At 44.3% G+C, this 19210-nt stretch overlaps 1 protein-coding gene across 5 annotated transcripts in view; it reads left to right on the top strand.

The window, feature by feature from the left end:
* Window positions 1-19210, top strand: part of FNDC3B (fibronectin type III domain containing 3B) — a 490638-nt gene that overhangs the window by 292193 nt on the left and 179235 nt on the right. For all 5 annotated transcript variants that reach the window (XM_033959077.1, XM_033959075.1, XM_033959076.1 and 2 more), the window contains exon 5: window positions 17857-18094. In XM_033959077.1, the coding sequence (XP_033814968.1) occupies window positions 17857-18094 (238 nt within the window). The remainder of the gene's footprint in view (window positions 1-17856; window positions 18095-19210) is intronic.

A 19210-nucleotide genomic window follows, 5' to 3' on the forward strand; every position in this document is an offset into this window, starting at 1 on the left:
CAGTGGCGTCGCTCATACGCTTTCCCCTGTCGCTCACTCGAGGGAGGTGAGAGGAAGCGGCGGCAGCGGCAGTGGCCAGTATTTTCCAAAGTTGAAAGATGCAGTGGCGGCTCCTCTCAAGATCCCCGACTGCATCGGACTTCGTGAGAGGAGCCGCTGCCACGTCTTCAGTGGCTACCAAGGGAGGGGAGGGGCGGTCCGCTCTTGCTGTGCACATCCCCTAAGGCTGCAGTCGGAGAGGAAGTTCGGGCCAGCCAATCGCTGCCTTGCTGGGCGGAACTTCCTCTCCGACGGCAGAATTGACGTTGGGGGAAGCAGAGAGAGCTTGGGGCAGCCGCGGCGGTGGCTTTGGGGCCTGTTTCCCCCGATGGTGGCAGCAGTGGCTTTGTGGAGGGTAGGGAGCAAGAAAGGGGGCAGGCAGGGAGACAGAAGGGAAACAGAAAAAAAGAAAGGGGGCATCAAGAGGAAAAAAAAGAAAGAAAGGGCAAGGAGAGAGGAAGAAAAAGTTTGGTGAGGGAATGAGGTCTGGAGGAGAGGAAGCATACAGGCTGAAAGAAGGGAAGAAAGATTGGATGCACAGTCAGAAGATGAAAGTGCAACCAGAGACTCATGAAATCACCAGACAAGGTAGGAAAAATGATTTTATTTTAAATTTAGTGATCAAAATGTGGCTGAATTTATATATGCTGTCTATATTTTGCACTATGGCCCCCTTTTACTAAACCGCAATAGTGTTTTTTAGCGCAGGGAGCCTCTGAGCGTCGAGAGCAGCGCTGGGCATTTAGCGCAGTTCCCTGCGCTAAAAACTGCTATTGTGTTTTAATAAAAAGGCAGGGGGGTATATTTATCTATTTTTGTATGGTTGTTACTGAGGTGACAATGCTTAGAGTCATCTGCTTTGACCTCTTTGAAAAAAACCCAGAATAGGAATGATAATTAACATTTTCTCAGCGTAGTTTGTGATGACATATTCCATACTAGGCGAAGGTGTTTTCTGTGTTCTGTGTGTTCGAAAGACATGGTTTTCTGTTAGGATTGACGGTGTAGGATTGATCTGTGCTGGTCTGGCTTGTTTAGTTTTACAATGGGTGTATTGATGTACTGCTCACTGCAATATGTAAGATGCTGCCTTTTCCTAGGTACTCATGTTGACGTGGCTTGTTACTAAAAATCATGTTTTTTGTACAGATGGGGGGGGGGGTGCCAAAAAATGATGGGCCCCGGGTGTTACATATCCTACGTACGCCACTGTATGTAAAGATACCAGAAAGCTGGCGAAGCAAAAACTTTAAGTAAATTGTTATTCTTCTAAGTTTTGAGTATTTAACCCTCCCACAATCTCACGGGCACTCGTTTCAAGTTTATTGAGATTTTGATTTAAACGCAATATCAAATATTTTCAATGCGTATAACAAAAATAAATTTGAGGAAATAAATAAAACCATTTGAACAATAAACATACAAACATATCCATAGATGATTAAAAATTCATAAGGAGTACAAGGATAAACTACATTTGTTTAAAAATGCGTCCTCCGCACCTGCTCATAAATTTGTGGAGTATGTAATTTGTCGCTCATGCATATTTTTTTTTTGCACATACCTCATCAATCCTTAGAGGGAACATTGATCCAGTCCCTATCGCATTCTCAGCTGGGGCTCCCATCACGTGTGATATTGCCTCATAAGAACATAAGCAATGCCTCCACTGGGTCAGACCTGAGGTCCATCGTGCCCAGCAGTCCGCTCACGCGGCGGCCCAACAGGTCCAGGACCTGTGCAGTAATCCTCTATTTATACCCCTCTATCCCCTTTTCCAGCAGGAAATTGTCCAATCCTTTCTTAAACCACAGTACTGTACTCTGCCCTATTACGCCCTCTGGAAGCGCATTGGCTAAGGCTCTTAACATTTGCATCTCCTCTTCCTATAGGCTAAGGCTCTTTGCACCTGCATTGTGATGTCATAGAGCTTTATGGTTATAGAAACATGATGGCAGATAAAGGCCAAATGGCCCATCCACAGCATCCACTATCTCCTCCTCTCCCTATTGGCTAAGGCTCTTAACATTTGCATCTCCTCTTCCTATAGGCTAAGGCTCTTCGCACCTGCATTGTGATGTCATAGAGCTTTATGGTTATAGAAACCTAGAAAATGATGGCAGATAAAGGCCAAATGGTCCATCTGCAGCATCCACTATCTCCTCCTCTCCCATAAGAACATAAGCAATGCCTCCACTGGGTCAGACCTGAGGTCCATCGTGCCCAGCAGTCCGCTCACGCGGCGGCCCAACAGGTCCAGGACCTGTGCAGTAATCCTCTATCTATACCCCTGTATCCCTTTTTCCAGCAAGAAATTGTCCAATCCTTTCTTGAACCTCGTCCTCACACCGCGGTCATCTGGTGCACCTGAGCTTTTTTTTTTTTTAGCATGTGCCATGCTGCCCCAGTATAAGAAATGGTTGAGGTAACATGCTCCTCTTCTGTACTTCTGCAGCAATCCAAATAATGATGCAAACCAAATCACATAACAGTGAGTAGGTGGATTGGAGCTAGTGTCTGCTTATTTCACCATGCGGAAACTGTCTCATTTGAAGAATATTCTGTCAAATTGGGATTTGAAACAGGCACTTCAAGTGCTAATACTATCCCAGATAGATTACTGTAATGGTATCTATCTAGGTTTATCTCAAGTACGTAATAAAGCGTTACAAATTATTCAAAACTCAGCTGCCCAGCTACTGGCAGGAGTATCTTGATGGAAACACATTACACCTATTTTAAAAAGATTGCACTGGTTGCCGATTTTGTTTCGTACCCAATTCAAAGTTTTGAAACTTGTCCAACAAGGTGTTTATGACATCTTGCCGAATTATTTGGCAAAATGCCTAACACTATATACTCCGCCAAGGACGCTGAGGTCACAGAATTGTTGGTTCTGCTCCTTGAGTTAATATTTTACTTTCTGAATATCATCTTTTCTGCAGGTTACACTTCTCCCTTGTCATTTGCGGGAGATACGGGCAGGGCTGGACCGCGAATGCCGAAAAACTGCGATTATCCGGCTCTGACCCACCCCCACCTCCCTGCCGCCTTCCCAGCCTTACCTGGTGGTCTAGAGAGCTTTCGGGGCAGGAGCGATCTTCCTACGCTCCTGCCCTGTGCAGATCGCCATCAGGAAATGGCTGTAGGGAGTTCCCGACGTAGTCTCGAGAGACTAAGGGAACTCCCAGCAGCCATTTCCTCATGGCGATCTGCACGGGGCAGGAGCGTAGGAAGATCGCTCTTGCCCCGAAAGCCCTCTATACCACCAGGTAAGGCCGGGAAGGCGGCAGGGAGGAAAAAAAGATGGATTTTTTTTTTTACGTTAAGACTGTTTTTTTTATTTTCCCCCTCCCCAGAAAAAAATCACGATTATATGAAACCGCGAGTGCAGGAACTGCAAATGGGGAGGGGGAAATGTATTAGATTTGTGCTGCTTGATTGAAATAAATTAGTAAATGAGTGATTGAGATGTAATTTATAGATTGAGATGATATAATCTTGTGATTTTTGCTAGTGTATGGGATCTTTATGTTGTGCAGATCCTGAAATATGTATGTAATACTGTGAGCCGTCTTGGATAAAGGCGGATTAAAAATGTTTTAAATTAAGAACGACTTTTGCCTGCTCGCTATGGATGACCTTGCCTTTGGCCAACCCTTTTCTAGCGCCCGACCATCTAGCGAAAGGTAGTCTTCCCGGCACATGATTCAGACGCCGCAAAAATTAAGTTCTGACTAACATATTTATTATCAACCCTCCGCACCTCCAAAACAGGGGCTTGGTCACCTTGAGAGGCAGCGAAAGAGGCTTGATCAGGCACCATATTTTCAGCAGTCACATACTTGACCAGGCTGCCCCAATGCACCATAAGGAAACAAATGAATATGGCAACTGGTTTAGGTATAGCTTTTAGGAGGACGCGGCCAGGAGGTGGACCTAGCGGTGTTGTACTGATCTGGGTGAATGGAAAGAGATGGTCTTCTGGTGGTGCACATGAGTTGGAAGGACTTGTGGCAGCCTGTGTTGTCTGGAAGGAGGTGCATTGCATGATGCCACCTGCAGGAAGAGGAGGGGGCATTGGGCCATAGGGGTGGAAGGATAAGGTGGCCTCATGTTGGCCTATACAAGCTATAAGGAGGACTCAGCTAATGTCAACTCCCATGACTGAAGGCAGGAAGAGGCTATGTTACATACCGTGTTTCCCCAAAAATAAGACCTTTCCCGAAAATAACCCTAGCATGATTTTTAAAGATGCTCCTAACATAAAGCCCTATCCCCTAAATAAGCCCTAGTTAAGATCAACCGCTGAAGCTCCCCACCACCACCACCAAATGTCCCAGAAACTCCCTGACTCCTCGTTAATTCAGCAACCCCCACCCCGGCGAGACCTGACATACCTCCTCTCCGAGGCCTCTGAAAGCGGCGGCAGCATTCTGAACGGGCTCCTTCACGGCCTTCCCCACCGGGGCTTTCCCTTTGTTGCGTCACTGATGATAACAAGGCTGTTCATTCCCACTACTTTCTCTGCAGTAACTGCAGGGGACATGTGGGGCACATGGTATTGCGTAGTGTTCACACTTGCCATGTGTTAATTTTTGCTGTCAAGGCATGTTCAGTCCAAAAACTTAACCACACTTCAGTAAAAGGGTCCCAAAATAGGTTTACTCGCTTAAGTTGTAGCTTATTCATTTGCCTGACATTTTTTCCATAAGGATATGTCTCCAGCTTCGTGTTTGGACATTCATTCCAAATTGCCAAAGAAACATATGACCCCCGAGGAAGGCATTTTTTTACCGAAACCAAGCCCGTGTTGAGTCCAGGTTCCAGTGTGTGTTTGTTAATAAAGCATTGTATAATTTATCTCCTGGTTCCGATTCTAGCTTGTGGAAACTCGTGTTTGTGTTGTGGAACCTCGGTCCTTTGCCTCTGATTTTGGGCAAGCTGCTGTTGCCGTTCGCCCTCTCGGTGGCATTTGTGGATTGCACTCATTCTGTAAAGCCGGGAGGGGGGGGCAAACCATGGTCCTTGAGGGCCCAGCCGAGATTTCAGGATTTCCACAAGATCTATTTGCATACCATGGAAGCAGTACATGCAAATCAGTCTCGTGCATATTCGTAGAGGAAATCTTGAAAACTATGCTGGCCCCTCGAGGCCATGGTTGCCCCTCGAGGACCATGGTTGCCCGTCCCTACTATTACCGCAGAGCTTTCAGGATTTCCACAATGAAAGGGCAGGAGATCTATTTGCATACAATGGAAGCAGTACATGCAAATCACTCATGTGTATTCGTAGAGGAAATCTTGAAAACTTTGCTGGCCCCCTCGAGGACCATGGTTGCCCACCCCTGCTGTTACCAGACCTAAGTTTTTGCCACAACAGAAACTGGTTTCACAGCTTGGTCACAGTAAGCCAGTTCTTATTTGCCAGTTGCCTTTCCCTTCATCACAGTCATGAGTATCCTTCTCTAGGGGTCACGGGCGTGTCATACTTTTAGTAGATAAAAGAGTTGCGGTTTGTTCAGCCTTATGTAGTATCCACAATTACTGTATTCTGTGCCAGGTCTTAGATGGGCTACATAAGACAAGATAATATTATCTTTAAAGCATTCGGGTTGCCCAAGTAGCAAAGATTATTTTAGGATGATATCTTTGACCCCTGAATGAGGGCAGAGGAACCAGAGCCAAAGTTTTTCCCTGTTAAAATGCTCTGATGCTTGTGCCGATTGTCACTTTGAACTGATACCATTTCTGTACAGCAGTAATTTTTGTTCCAGCTTTAATTAGTACTAAAAAAAAACATCATCATTCCGCATTATCAAAATATTCAGTCGTTTGCCTTGGTTTTATGGTTTATTTTGGTGATAACACTGCATTATTAATAGCTAATTTATCTTGTTTTATTTTTGGAAGATAGTGTAAGGCAGCCTTACGTGCATCTTTGAGGGCAAGTTTTGGGTGGAGCATAGGCAGAGTTGCATTAACCCTTTCAGGACCAAGGGACATATTTGTCCCATAACTTTAAAATCCTATAAATTTTGATTGGGATAGTCTACAGTTCTAAATTTGATATGTACGGATTCCATATGATACTACCTTTATGTAAACAAACTGGTTCCGACATTCATTCATTAGCGTCGTTGCTAGATTGACGAGAAGATTCACTTGCCACACTGTCCATAAGCCAGAAGTGTGATTTTTTTTAAATAAAAATAACGATATTTCACAAAAAAAATAAATTTTTTGGCATCTGCAAGCCCTTTTTACCATAAAAATGTCGTCAAAACCACAAAAATTGGCCTACGATCCTTATGGTCCTGAAAGGGTTAAAGGTGTGTTTCTGTGGCTTTTATAGGGGATAATTTTGTCAAAACGTTGGTATCAATGTGCCCTTATCAAATAGGTCCAAAATTTGTGCCTATCTAGGGTTGCCCTATGGCACCAGAGAAAGGAGGATGGATTGAGAAATCCGGGTTTTATGTCTATTGCTTTCAGTAGAAGTAAAACCTGGATGTCTCTATTTGTCCTCCTTATTACATTACATTATATTAGTGATTTCTATTCCGCCGTTACCTTGTGGTTCAAGACGGATTACATAAAGGATCTATCTGGCCATTTCCAGAGGAATAGTTAGATTGGTTTGTAGAGATGAGGTGGTTCTTGTGGCGTTAGGTTGTTTTAGAAGTAAAACCTGGATGTCTCAAGCCATCTTTTTTTCTTTTTTTTTTCTGGAGCCTTATGGTAATCCTCTGCCTACTTAGCCTCCCAACCTAAGCAACCTCTCATGATGATGAGGGCAGCGTTCAGACCTTTTTATATCAGTACACGTGTTTTGAAATGACAGTCACTTTATTTAGTAGGTAAAAGTGTACATTGCTGTCATGATGACAGACAAAGGCCAAATGGCCCATCTAGTCTGCCCATCTGCAGTAACCATTATCTCCTCTTCTCCGTATTGGCTAAGGTTCTTAACATTTGCATCTCCTCTCCCTATTGGCTAAGCAGTGTTCTCCCTAGCACGTTTCAGCCGGGCGCTCCGCCCAGCTAATTTAGATGAGCGCCCGGCTGTCATCTGGGCATTGTATCTCTGCCCGGACTGATGCACTGACATCAAAATTCATCAGCTATTTTTTTTGCACGTGGGTGTGGCTGGCGACTGCTACGAGTAGCATCTGACTACAGGTGGAGGTTGCCAAAGGCATGCGCCAGTTGATCAGGTGACCCTTAGTGCTCCTCTCCCGTGACACGCCCCACCGCTTTTCTTGTCCGGTGACCCGCCCTCCTTTAATGTTAGTTCCTGTTTCCAGCAAGGCAGGACACCTCAGCAGGAGAGAAATTGTGGCATGGCTGAAAGGCTGCTGGAGAAGGAAAGTTGCTGGATGGTTCCGTAACTAAAAACAGTATCCACTGCTGCCGTCGCAAGGTCAGGGACAAAAACATAATCCACCGCTGCAAGGTCCGGTCCTGCGCAGTTATCCTGAGCGTTTTTGTCCTTCCAAACGAAGGAATTTTTTGCGCGGCTTTATTATAGCGCTTTTGTCCTGCGCTCAATTGACGTGCCACCTTGTGGGATTGGTCTAGAGTAGCTAGAGGAGAGAAGAGTTGGCAGGGTTCACGGGGAGGGGAATCCGGTCCCCGAATTTGCATGACTTGGTATCTTTCATAAAATATCTTGTATTGTTAATGTTAATCTGAATGTTCTCATTTGAAACAGAGAATATGAAGACCTATTTATTCAGTTTAATTATTGATACCGTGCCATAAACTCCAGTTGATTTTCACTTATCCTATGATTTTGGATTTTCTGTGCTTGTGGAATACGTTCTTATGTTCTTGAATATTTCTATCTTTTGCTTTTTTTTTGGGGGGGGGGGGATTGAATGGTTCACAGCATTATAGTTTTGTTTTTTCTTAGTTTCATCTTCTGTTACTAGCTAAGGAAGGTGCCTAGCCTATATGAATTGAAAGAGTGACCTTAGTCCAATTCTGGGGCTTGTAACAAGGACACAGTGAGACATAATGTTACATTGTCAAAGAGAGTGAGAGAGACAGAAAGACCTGGAACAAAGGTGGGAGGACTCAAAATGTTAGAAGAAGGAAGATAGAGAGGGAGAAACCTGAAACAAAGGGGAGGCAGAAGAGAGGGGGGCAGATGTTGAACTTAGGGGTGTATAAAGGGAAGAGAGGGGAAGATACTGCAGAGAGGTGGAAAGATTCTGGACCAGGGAGGGAGAAAAGGAGAGAGAGAAGCAGAGAAGGACCTGGAAGAAAGGAGAACAAATGCTAGACATGGGGGTGGGGTTGTAAGCAGAAGAAAGATAGAGTCTTGGACCAAAGGAGCAGACTGGATGGGCCATTTAGTCTTTATCTGCCATCATGTTTCTATGACATGAGGCAGATGCTGGACTATGGGAGGTGCAAACAGAAGAGACGGGGGGGGGGGGGGGAGAGAGACCCTGAGGAAGAACAGAGAGATACAAGATCATAACAGAAGAGGGAGAGAAAGGGAGACATGTTGCCAATTGGGGTGGAAGAGAGAGAGAGGAAGAAAAGTTGGATTCATATGGAGGGAGAGAGAGATGTTGGTTGGGGGAGGGAATAAGGACTGGAGGAGAGGAAGCATTCAGGAGGCAGAGAGAAAGACAAGTTGGACTGGTGGAAAGGAGGGAGAAATGTTGGATGTGGCAGTAGAGGGAGTGGGAGAGATGCACTCTGGATCTCTTTCTCCACTCCCTTTGCAGAAGGGGAGGGAATGAGAGGGAGACATGTTGTCAATGGGGGCGGAGGAGAAAGTTGGGCTCATGGAGGGACAGAGAGATGTTGGTTGGGGAATGGAATGAGGTTTGTTTGAGAAGAAGCATGCAGGAGGAAGAAAGAAATATTGGATGCACAGTCTGAAGGAAATGCAACCAGAGACTCATGAAATCACCAGACAACAAAGGTAGGAAAAATGATTTTATTTTCAATTTAGGGATCAAAATGTGTTAGTGTTGAGAATTTTGAGCTGCTGTCTATATTTTGAACTATATTTGTCTATTTTTCTATAGTTGTTACTGAGGTGACATTGCATATTTTAAAGTCATCTGCCTTGACATCTTTGAAAAATAAAACAAATATAAATAATAATTATCATATTCTCTGCATACAGTATGCTTTGTGTTTTTTTTAATTTTGTGGTTACCATTGTGAATTAATATGCTTATATTGTGTGTACATGAAAAATGAATGGAAGAAATTGCATTACAGTTAGTACTATTATAATGGGGTGGGATCAGGGGCAGAGCTTGGGCTGGGGTACTCAGTTGGTATTTGTTAGACTTAGGGGGTACTTGGCTTGAAGAAGTGGAGAAACACTGGTCTAGGTAACTATGGAATTCACTCAATAAGGGCCCCTTTTACAAAGCCACAGTAGCAAATGCACCAAAGTCCATTCAATTCCTATGGGCTTCAGTGTATTTGCTGTGGCAAAATTGCTATGTCTTAAAAACAAGATTACCAGGAATGCAAAGCATTAACTAATTCAACATGAATTTGAAGTTGGTTCAATACCACACTCTCAAGTACGGTAGTTTTGAAAGAAATGGAAGGTTTGATACTGGCCAGTAGTTATTCGGGTCAGAATATGAGGATCTGCATTACTTTTTTTTCAAGGGTAGCTTAAATGCTACTGGAACACTGCCTAAGTGTCAAACCTTAAAAAAGAAAGTCATATTGAGCATTGGAAAATACAGTAATTAATAACAATTAACGAATAAAAATAGTGCACATTTAATTTTCCCCCCACCACCAAATTTCCCCACCCCGCCCCAACCGGCTACTTTTTCGTGCCACCCGGCTGGAAAAAATTTCTGGGGAGAACACTGGGCTAAGGCTCTTTACATCTGCAATGTGAGGTCAGAGAGCTTTATGATTATAGAAACATTGTAACATGATGGCAGATAATCCACAGCATCCATCTCCTCCTCTCCCTATTGGCTAAGGCTTTTAACATTTGCATCTCCTCTTCCTATAGGCTAAGGCTCTTTACATCTGCATTGTGAGGTCAGAGAGCTTTATGATTATAGAAACATTGTAACATGATGGCAGATAATCCACAGCATCCATCTCCTCCTCTCCCTATTGGCTAAGGCTTTTAACATTTGCATCTCCTCTTCCTATAGGCTAAGGCTCTTTACATTTGCATTGTGAGGTCAGAGAGCTTTATGATTATAGAAACATTGTAACATGATGGCAGATAAAGGCCAAATGGCCCATCCACAGCATCCATCTCCTCCTCTCCCTATTGGCTAAGGCTCTTAACATTTGCATCTCCTCTTCCTATAGGCTAAGGCACTGTGCACCTGCATTGTGAGGTCATAGAGCTGCCCATCCGCAGTAACCATTATCTCTTTCTTTCTCCGAGAGATCCCACGTGCCTATCCCAGGCCCTCTTGAATTCAGACACAGTTTCCGTCTCCACCACCTCTTCCGGGAGACTGTTCCACGCATCTACCACCCTGGGGCTGGAGGGCAGAATGGAGCGAGGTTATGCGCTCGGGGTTTTCTTTTTTAAAATATGGCAACCCTACGCTTAATCCTTCTTGTTGTGAACCCACTAGGGACAGAGAAAGTACCTACATATAAAAAATGTAAAATAAACTTTTGGCATTTCTGTTTTACAAGTTAACCCTCTGAGTTGCTTCTGGACACTGAAGTCCAAAGTCACACTTCCCTTTTACCAATCAAGGGACCCGACACGGTCCGTGTTTCGGACAAACCTTCGTCAGGTCCCTTGATTGGTAAAAGGGTTTTATTTTACTTATTTGCATTTTAATTTTGGTACAATAAATTTTTGTCTGCATCTTGTACTCAGTCTGCAGTTTTGTTTGTTTCTCCTGCTTGGTTTTTTCTGCAGACAAAGTTGGACTTTCTCCTTTGTTTTGTAGCACTGGGGAAGAGCAAATAACTTGAAATCTGCTTAGTTCAGCTTTGAATCGAGCCATTGTGACATCACTGATGAGGTTGGCTCTTAGGCACTGGTGGAATGAGGCATTATGACATCACAATCTCGGCTCTGGAGCAACATTGCAGAGCTGAGATTGTGATGTCATAATGCCTCATTCCACCAATGCCTAAGAGCCAACCTCATCAGTGATGTCACAATGGCTTAATTCTCGCGGGGACGGGAAAATGAGTTCCCGCGGGGATGGGGAAAAATTTGTCCCCTTCTCATTCTCCCTGTGTGGTAAGAGCGGAAAGCGTAGCTGGTTTTAAGAAAGGCTTGGACAAGTTCCTGGAGGAAAAGTCCATAGTATGTTATTGAGAAAGACGTGGGGGAAGCCACTGCTTGCCTGGAATATTGCTACTCCTTGGATTTTGACCAGGTACTAGGGACCTGGATTGGCCACCGAGAGAAGCTGCTGTTCTTGATGGACCATTGGTCTGACCCAGTAAGGCTATTCTTATGTTTTTATGTTCTCTATAGCCTAAATATAGATCTCTATGATAGAATGCCATTTAAATTATACACAATAGTAAGACACGTGTTATTAGAGTACCATATATGGTAATGTTAAAAGGAAATGCAAAATGTACATCCTTTTTTCATCAGAATCTAGCAGCATATTTAAGTGTTTAAAGGGCAAAGTACAAACATATGTACTTACAGTAGTCTACAGAACAGTAGAACTCGCCAGGTACCCATTAAATAATTAAGCGTTTGACTTACTCAAATTTGAGAGTTTGAAACATTTTTGGCAGATGGATATTCATCAAGTTTGACTGTTATATAATAGCTGAGACGAGACTGGCTGGCTCGAGAACACAGTTCCAAGAATAGGCAAGTCAGAATAGGTACTTGGAGAAAACAGTTTTGTGAGTCTAGACAGATAGAATCATTGTTGTTAGACAAGCTGGTGTCAGACCAGGAAATTAGTCTGTGGAGTGCAGGCAAGGGTTAGCCGGACAGGAGGAGGGACAGGAAGAATGGACAGGAGGAGGGAAGGAACCGAAATAGACAAGAATTCAAGCCAAGGAGCCTCCCCGGTGGAAGTTCCTCCTATGCCCCTGTGCAGTGACTTTAAAACTCCTGCCACAAAGGAGTAGTGCTATGGCTCTTCCAAAATGACATGAACATCTTAGAGGTTTCTAAGCTTAAAGTGCAACCACCTCATGCACAGGCCTGCGGTGAGCGCATCCTTGAAAGTTTCTTCCAAAGTGATATGGAAATGCAGGTATCTCAGCACACATGTAGTTGAAGGCATGTCTTAGAAATGCAGACCTGCCCAGCCATCCCCTGTGCCGTTTTAGCCATCAAAAGACTGAAACCAGATAGTAGCACTGATAACTCCTCCAATTTCATCAGCATAGATGACCAGGGTTATGGAACATCCAGTCGGGTTTTCTGATAGAAATATTAAAAGGATTTGACCAAATTGACCAGGAGGCAGCATTACTGACATTTTCAAATGTGACACGGACAAGAGGTCATAGCCTGAAACTGAGTGGCACCAGGTTCAGGACAAATGTCAGGAAGTTCTGTTTCACACAACGAGTGGTGGGCGCATGGAATGCTCTCCCGGAGGAGGTGGTGGCAGAGGCTACTGTTCTAGGTTTCAAACGCAAGTTGGATGCACACCTTCTTGCAAATCATATTGAGGGATACGGGAAATCCGGGTCTCCAACTAGGAGCACCTAAATGGGCCTCCGCGTGTGCGGATCGCCGGACTAGATGGACCTTGGTCTGTTCCGGTGAAGGCGTGTCTTATGTTCTTATGTTCTTTCAGGATTTCCCCATTGAATTTGCATGAGATATTGTACATGTGTGTGTGTTTGTGTGCATGCGTGCACAGGTGCATGTAGACTTATTTGCATATGTAATTAATGTAGACTCAGCAAGGGGTGGTGGTTGTTCTTCCTATAACCTTTCACTGTTGTTACGAGTGGCTGTTTTCTGAGCAGATAAACTTTTCCGCCCCGTTGTCATTCCTGAGACACCCCCTATCCGCTTTCCTGCGTTGTTCCATTACTCATTTTACTGCCAGTCTGTAAAATGTCACGGAATATGCAATTAACCAATCAACTTGCCTGTCATAGATATGTGTAATGTATATCTGCTTCCCTGGCGTTCTGAATTCCAAGTGTTCTTCCAGCCTTATCCTAATTGAAACCAAACGATGTAATAACGTGCTCCCCTGCAATACAGAATTTTGAGACCTCAAATGCCAATCATTTTGCGACGAGCACATTATAGGCTTGCATAGTGCTTCATCTCAAACTATTACGCAGAGAAATAATTTCATTATGGTTAGGGGGAAACGGAGGTGTTTCTCCAAACTCCTCCTAAAATGTTGCAGTTAATACAGAACCCCAAAACCACTACTCCACACAAACTGCCACAGTCTCAACAAGATACTACAAAAAGGCAGAATAGTCCAAGGTTCAAGGAAGGGGTCGCTCAGAGGAGTTGTAATCCCCTACCGTTCTAAACAACAAAATGTTTTGTAAATATAGGGTAGAGAATGACACGGTGACAAAATTCATCACCGTTCCCGTCCCCGCGGATAACCGCGGGAAACCATCTTCATGTCATTCTTTAAGGAAAGCGGGAAGAATCAGAGTATGAATGGCCACAACCACTGCCCCACAAGCTTTGCTTTGAAGAATGCTGGTGTAGAAGGATTGAGGTTGAGAATGACAGTCTCTGGTATCCAGAGCAGATATTGTGATGTCATAATGCCTCATTCCACCAGTGTCTAAGAGCCAATCACATCAGTGATGTCACAATGGCTTCATTATCCTTGGCTCACATAAGCACAGCCACTGACCCACACGCTTTGCTTTGAAGAATGCTGGTGTAGAAGGACAGAGGATGAAATAGACACTAGAAAATGACATGGATTTATTTCCCGTGGTTATCCGTGGGGACGGGAACGGTGATGAATTTTGTCACCGTGTCATTCTCTAATATAGGGAGCCCTCAGTGTGAACGAGCAGCCATGGGAGACCAGCTCCAACGCTTCACAGACAGGCAGAGGTCATAAACCCCCACCCGCACACAATCACTGGGCCCCCATTGTGTGCAATGATTTAAATAAATTACATACCCTGATTTAAATAAATAGCATGAAGTGAAAACACTCACAACTCAATCAACTATGATCACACATGAAAGTGAAAAACAACTAGAATAACCTCTGAGCGGCCCCTAACCGAACCAATCCAGCCAGCTCCCCAGCCAAAAATGAAATCAATGAAAAAACCACAACTTAACTGAATGAAATAAACCTCTGAAAGCACCGAAATCAAACGCAACAGGACACCAGGTTCAACCAGCCTGGTTTCGGAAGCAAGCCCTTCTTCAGGAACCCATACTGGAAGTTGTAACGATCCGAGTCGGCTGGAAAGGGGTGGAGCTAACAGAGAAGCACGCACGCCGGCTAAAAAGCAGACCAGGAGTAACGTCGCCCACACAAAAACCAATCAAACAGAAACACGTCATTCATAATGAACACACCAACAATCAAAAGAAACCGCGGAAACTAAAGGTACAGACCTCCACCGGGCTAGATGATGGTGTGCCGGCGTTGGAGCTGGTCTCCCATGGCTGCTCGTTCACACTGAGGGCTCCCTATAGTTACAAAACATTTTGTTGTTTAGAACGGTAGGGGATTACAACTCCTCTGAGCGACCCCTTCCTTGAACCTTGGACTATTCTGCCTTTTTGTAGCAGTTAATACAGAGCCATTTGGACAGCTGGTGCAGGTCGAGGTACACACAGGGTACCATTTCACATACAGTATCCTTAAATCTGCTGTAGGCAGAAACCTGTTCCCCTACTTTTGGGCACAAATATGTAAATTATTAAACATGTGGGAGTATTTTCCCTGTGAGTATTTTCAAATTTTAGGTATCTGTGTGCTCGTCACCAGCATTGAAGTTATAGAATCGGGACCTTAGGGCATCATTTTATATATGTTGCCTACAAAATTTTTGCCCACCTAGCGTGGCGCTAAACACGAGTTTGTAAACGTTAGGCGCCCGCATAGCATCACGCTTCTCGCCGCCTAAGCGTTCTAACATTTAGGCGCGCCCTAATAATGCCAGGGTTTTTTTTGGCCTGATTCTCTAAAGCAGTGGTCCCCAACCCTGGCCTGGAGGGCGACTATCCAGTCAGGTTTTCAGGATGGCCCTAATGAATATGCATGGAGCAGATTTGCATGCCTGACACCTCCATTATATGCAAATCTCTCGCGTGCATATTCATTAAGGCTATCCCAAAAACCCGACCGGACAGGGTTAGGGGCCATTGCTCTAAAGGACGCCGTCGATCGAGTGCCAATCACGCATCAGCGTCCTTTACAGAATCGCACCTTTTTTTTCCAAACGGACGCTTTAAATGTAGGCCAGTATTTTATAGGCCTACATTTATGGTGTCTGTTTCGTGCCTATGGAGACGCATAAGGACGCTTACGGACGCCCAAGGCCACTTCCGATGGAAACCATGCTCACGCCAGCCTTGGGCGTCTGTAAGCGTCTCTACGTGTCTCTAAAGGCATGAGACAGATACCTACAGCATAGGCTTCGTTCGCCACATACATTAAAAAAAAAGAAGTGTGTCCTGGTTGGCTGGTGAGATGGTGGTAAGATGCCTACTGCCTCTCACAATCGGGACGCAGTTTGTAGAATCAGCCCCTAAATGCCCATAATCCATCCGCTAACCATGCCCGCTTTTAAATATGAACTTTGCATTGGGCACCTAACTATTATAAAATCACGCCTACCAAGTTAGATGCCTAACTTTCAATTAAGTGCCAATTAGTGCCAATTAAGAGGTGTTGGGGGGGGTTCATAGTCAGTGGCGCGCAAGACACCAGCGCGCTGACAATCCAGCGCAAGACAGAAGCGCGCTGCCGAAAAACTTATTTTTTAAGAGCTCCGAAGGGGGGGGGAACCTCCTCCCCACTTTAATGAATAGTGTTTGCGCTGCCATTGGGGTTGGAGGGGGGTGGGGTGCAACCCCCCACATTATAGAGAAAACGGAACAGTTTCCAATTTTTTTCAGGAAAAGTTCCGTTTTGTCTATAATTTGGGGGGTTGCATCCACCACCCCCGTTGGAGCTCTTAAAAAATAAGTTTTTCAGCGATGCACTTATGTCTTGCGCTGAATTGTCAGCGCTGGATTGTCGGCGCACTGGTGTCTCGCGCACAATTATCCCGTCACCGTTGGGTCTATTATCGGCGCCAATTTAGCCTATTCAATTAAGTTAAGCGCCTACATCATCTAGACACACCGATGTAGGCACTTAACTTTAGGCGTGCTTTATAGAATTTGGGGATAACAGCCTAATTTTATAAAAGGTACTAAAAATTGCGTGTGCAAATGAGGGCATCTCTCCAATTTGCGTATGCACTTTAATTAAATAATGAGCCAATTAACACCAATAATTGTATTCTTAAGTAATTATTGGTGGGGGTTCCAAAAACAGGGTACAGCCATGGGAGGGTCAAAGGTGGATTAGGATCTTCCTACAATTTATGTGCATAGTTATAAAATAAGGGGGGATTTGGGCCTAATTTAGGGGCGGGATTTATATCATGTTTCAGTTAATGTAAATAGACGCACCTAAGATTCCAACACACTCTTGGTTGCGTGCACAACTTCAGTGTGTATTTACGGTCGTTTACACCAGCCATTGAGATGGCAAAGAGGCCGCGCCTAAACGCATTCTATAACGGCAATTATGCACGTAATTGCCAATACCAAATTCTCACTTAGCGTGCAGCTTCCCGGCACCTAAATTTCGGTGACCTTTCAGAATTACCCCCCTCGGTCATATTTGTCAATAGAACATCTTCAAATATTAGCTCAGGCTTTGTTCATGTAACATTTTACACTTGTGAATGTCTAGCAAACAAGTGTCTAGGTTGCAAATATTACAGAATACCGCTGCTCAGTCGATTTTAAGAGGGCACAAATGGGAATGGAGAAATCCGTTTTTAAGATAACTTCTTTGGCTGCCTTTTTCAGCTAGAATCTTGTTTATAGTGATCTCTATTCTTTTAAAAATTTTATATGGTTTCCAGCTCCCGATGTGGTTTTCTTGACGTGATGCAGGAGGGTTTAAGTGACTTTCAATAAATATTAAACAAAAGAGGAACAGGAATTTCTTTTCTGTGTTGGTTGCAGTGGGTAAAGAAAACCCCTGTTTCGACCTTTAGGCAGCCCCAGTCTCTTGCCACGGACAACTCCGTTTTCCAAAGAAAGCTCAAGGTTAACATGTGCTATGGTCACACATTACTGGAAGAGCCACCACAGAATAAATTACACATTTTGGTGGGCAAATGTGTGTACCACATATAAATATGAGAGAATGAATGCGGAATATTTGGGGTTTAGTAATTCATTTAATAAAGTGTGGAGCCCATCGACTACATTTGTTACCTCGCAATAAGGGTCATATATCTCTCCTTTTCTTAGATTTCCTTACACATCCAGGGTGGGTGGGTGGGGGGAGGGAAATGTATTTTGAGGATTAAAATTACTTAATTATAAAATTGTAATCACATCATATGTCTTATTGTATTAATAATTGGGAGGAGGGTGGGAGAAAATGATTGTTTTATGTATTACTTGTGTAGTTAATAGTGCGTTTTATGCAGTATTTTATGTTCAATTAATTGTATTGCACTCTCAAAGTTTGAAAATCAATAAAGATTAAAAAAAAAAAAAAACAACAACCCAAAAACCCAAACATGTGCTATGTTAGTAATTCTGCTTAACTGGATTCAAATTGCACTAAAGTTAAATGGATCTTCTCCTGCCTTCTTCTTTTTTTAGGTGCTCGAAGACAACACGGGGGTTCGCCGGGTGGTGGTGACGCCGCAGTCTCCTGAATGTTATCCAAGTTATCCCTCAGCAATTTCACCAACTCATCATTTACCTCCATATCTTACGCATCATCCGCATTTTATCCACAACTCTCACATGGCGTTCTACCCGCCGGTAACCGGGCCCGGAGATATGCCACCCCAGTTTTTCCCACAACACCATCTTTCCCCAACAATATACGGAGAAGGTGAGCAGATGGGCTACTTAGCGTACAAGTCTCCCAACAATACATTTCAGGTATTATTGTAATCTGCCCAGTGGTGTACTGAGGGTGAGTGGCGCCCGGGGGCAGTGGCACTCCTCTCCCGCCCTCTTCCCCGCCCCCCCCTCACCACTTGCACCTCTTCACCGTGCCTTTTTACCTTCCGTACGATCAGCCACAAACTTGCTGCTTGTGTAGGCTATGGCGCTCTCTCTGACGTCAATTCCTAGGGCACAGGTCCTGGAAGTGATGTCAGAGCGCCAAAGCCGACGTGAGCAGCAAGTTCATTACTGCTCGTACGGGGGAAAGGGAAGGGGGCACAGAGCAGGAGGGATGCCAGTACCCCGTGGAAGACCGTGCCTGGGGCGGACCGCCCCCCCCCCCCCCGCACCCCCTGACTATCAAAATCTTTTGATTAACCTTTAGATCAATGTATAGTATATAATCTTCTACCTGGTCCGGAAGGCAGAAATATATGTCTGCCTGCTGAATATCAGCCCATTATGGATATTCAAAGCTGGACCCCATCTGGACTTTGTGCTTTGAATAACCAGTAATTTTTGAGCTGGCTATCACATTACCACTTAAGTACATATGTTAGCAAAGAGAAGATAATTTCAAATATGGACGCCCATGTGAGAAGTCCACAGAAGAGCCCTTTTAAAAAGTTTGCAACTTAGGAGCCTTTACAAACTAGTCTCCAAGGACCAATCCCAGTAGCAAGCAAATGCTCAGTTGCATCATTATGCCTGTGCATATGTGGTGTATGGGCCCCAATATTGTATGCTTTTGTAACACTGCCTCTGCTCTGCCCAAACTACACCCTGGGAATGTCTGCCTGCAGAGCTTGTGAAAGTAGGTGCGTCTGTCTGTTTTGTTTTGTTTTAATTAATAAATTTTTATTGCTAAATTTTCATTGCATAAACATACTAGCAAGGAACAATTGAAAGAGGGGGAATAAATTATCATCCCCAGCTCAAGATAACACTTCTTGTTGTCAATGCAAAAAGAATATAACCCAATTTCCTGCCCGCAAACCCCCCCCCCAGCTCAAATGTAGAAAACAAGGTGGCATCCACCATTGTTCCTTCAACGATACCT

This window comes from Geotrypetes seraphini, chromosome 9, assembly GCF_902459505.1.
Source record: "Geotrypetes seraphini chromosome 9, aGeoSer1.1, whole genome shotgun sequence".
In the NCBI taxonomy this organism is placed as follows: Eukaryota; Metazoa; Chordata; class Amphibia; order Gymnophiona; family Dermophiidae; genus Geotrypetes; species Geotrypetes seraphini.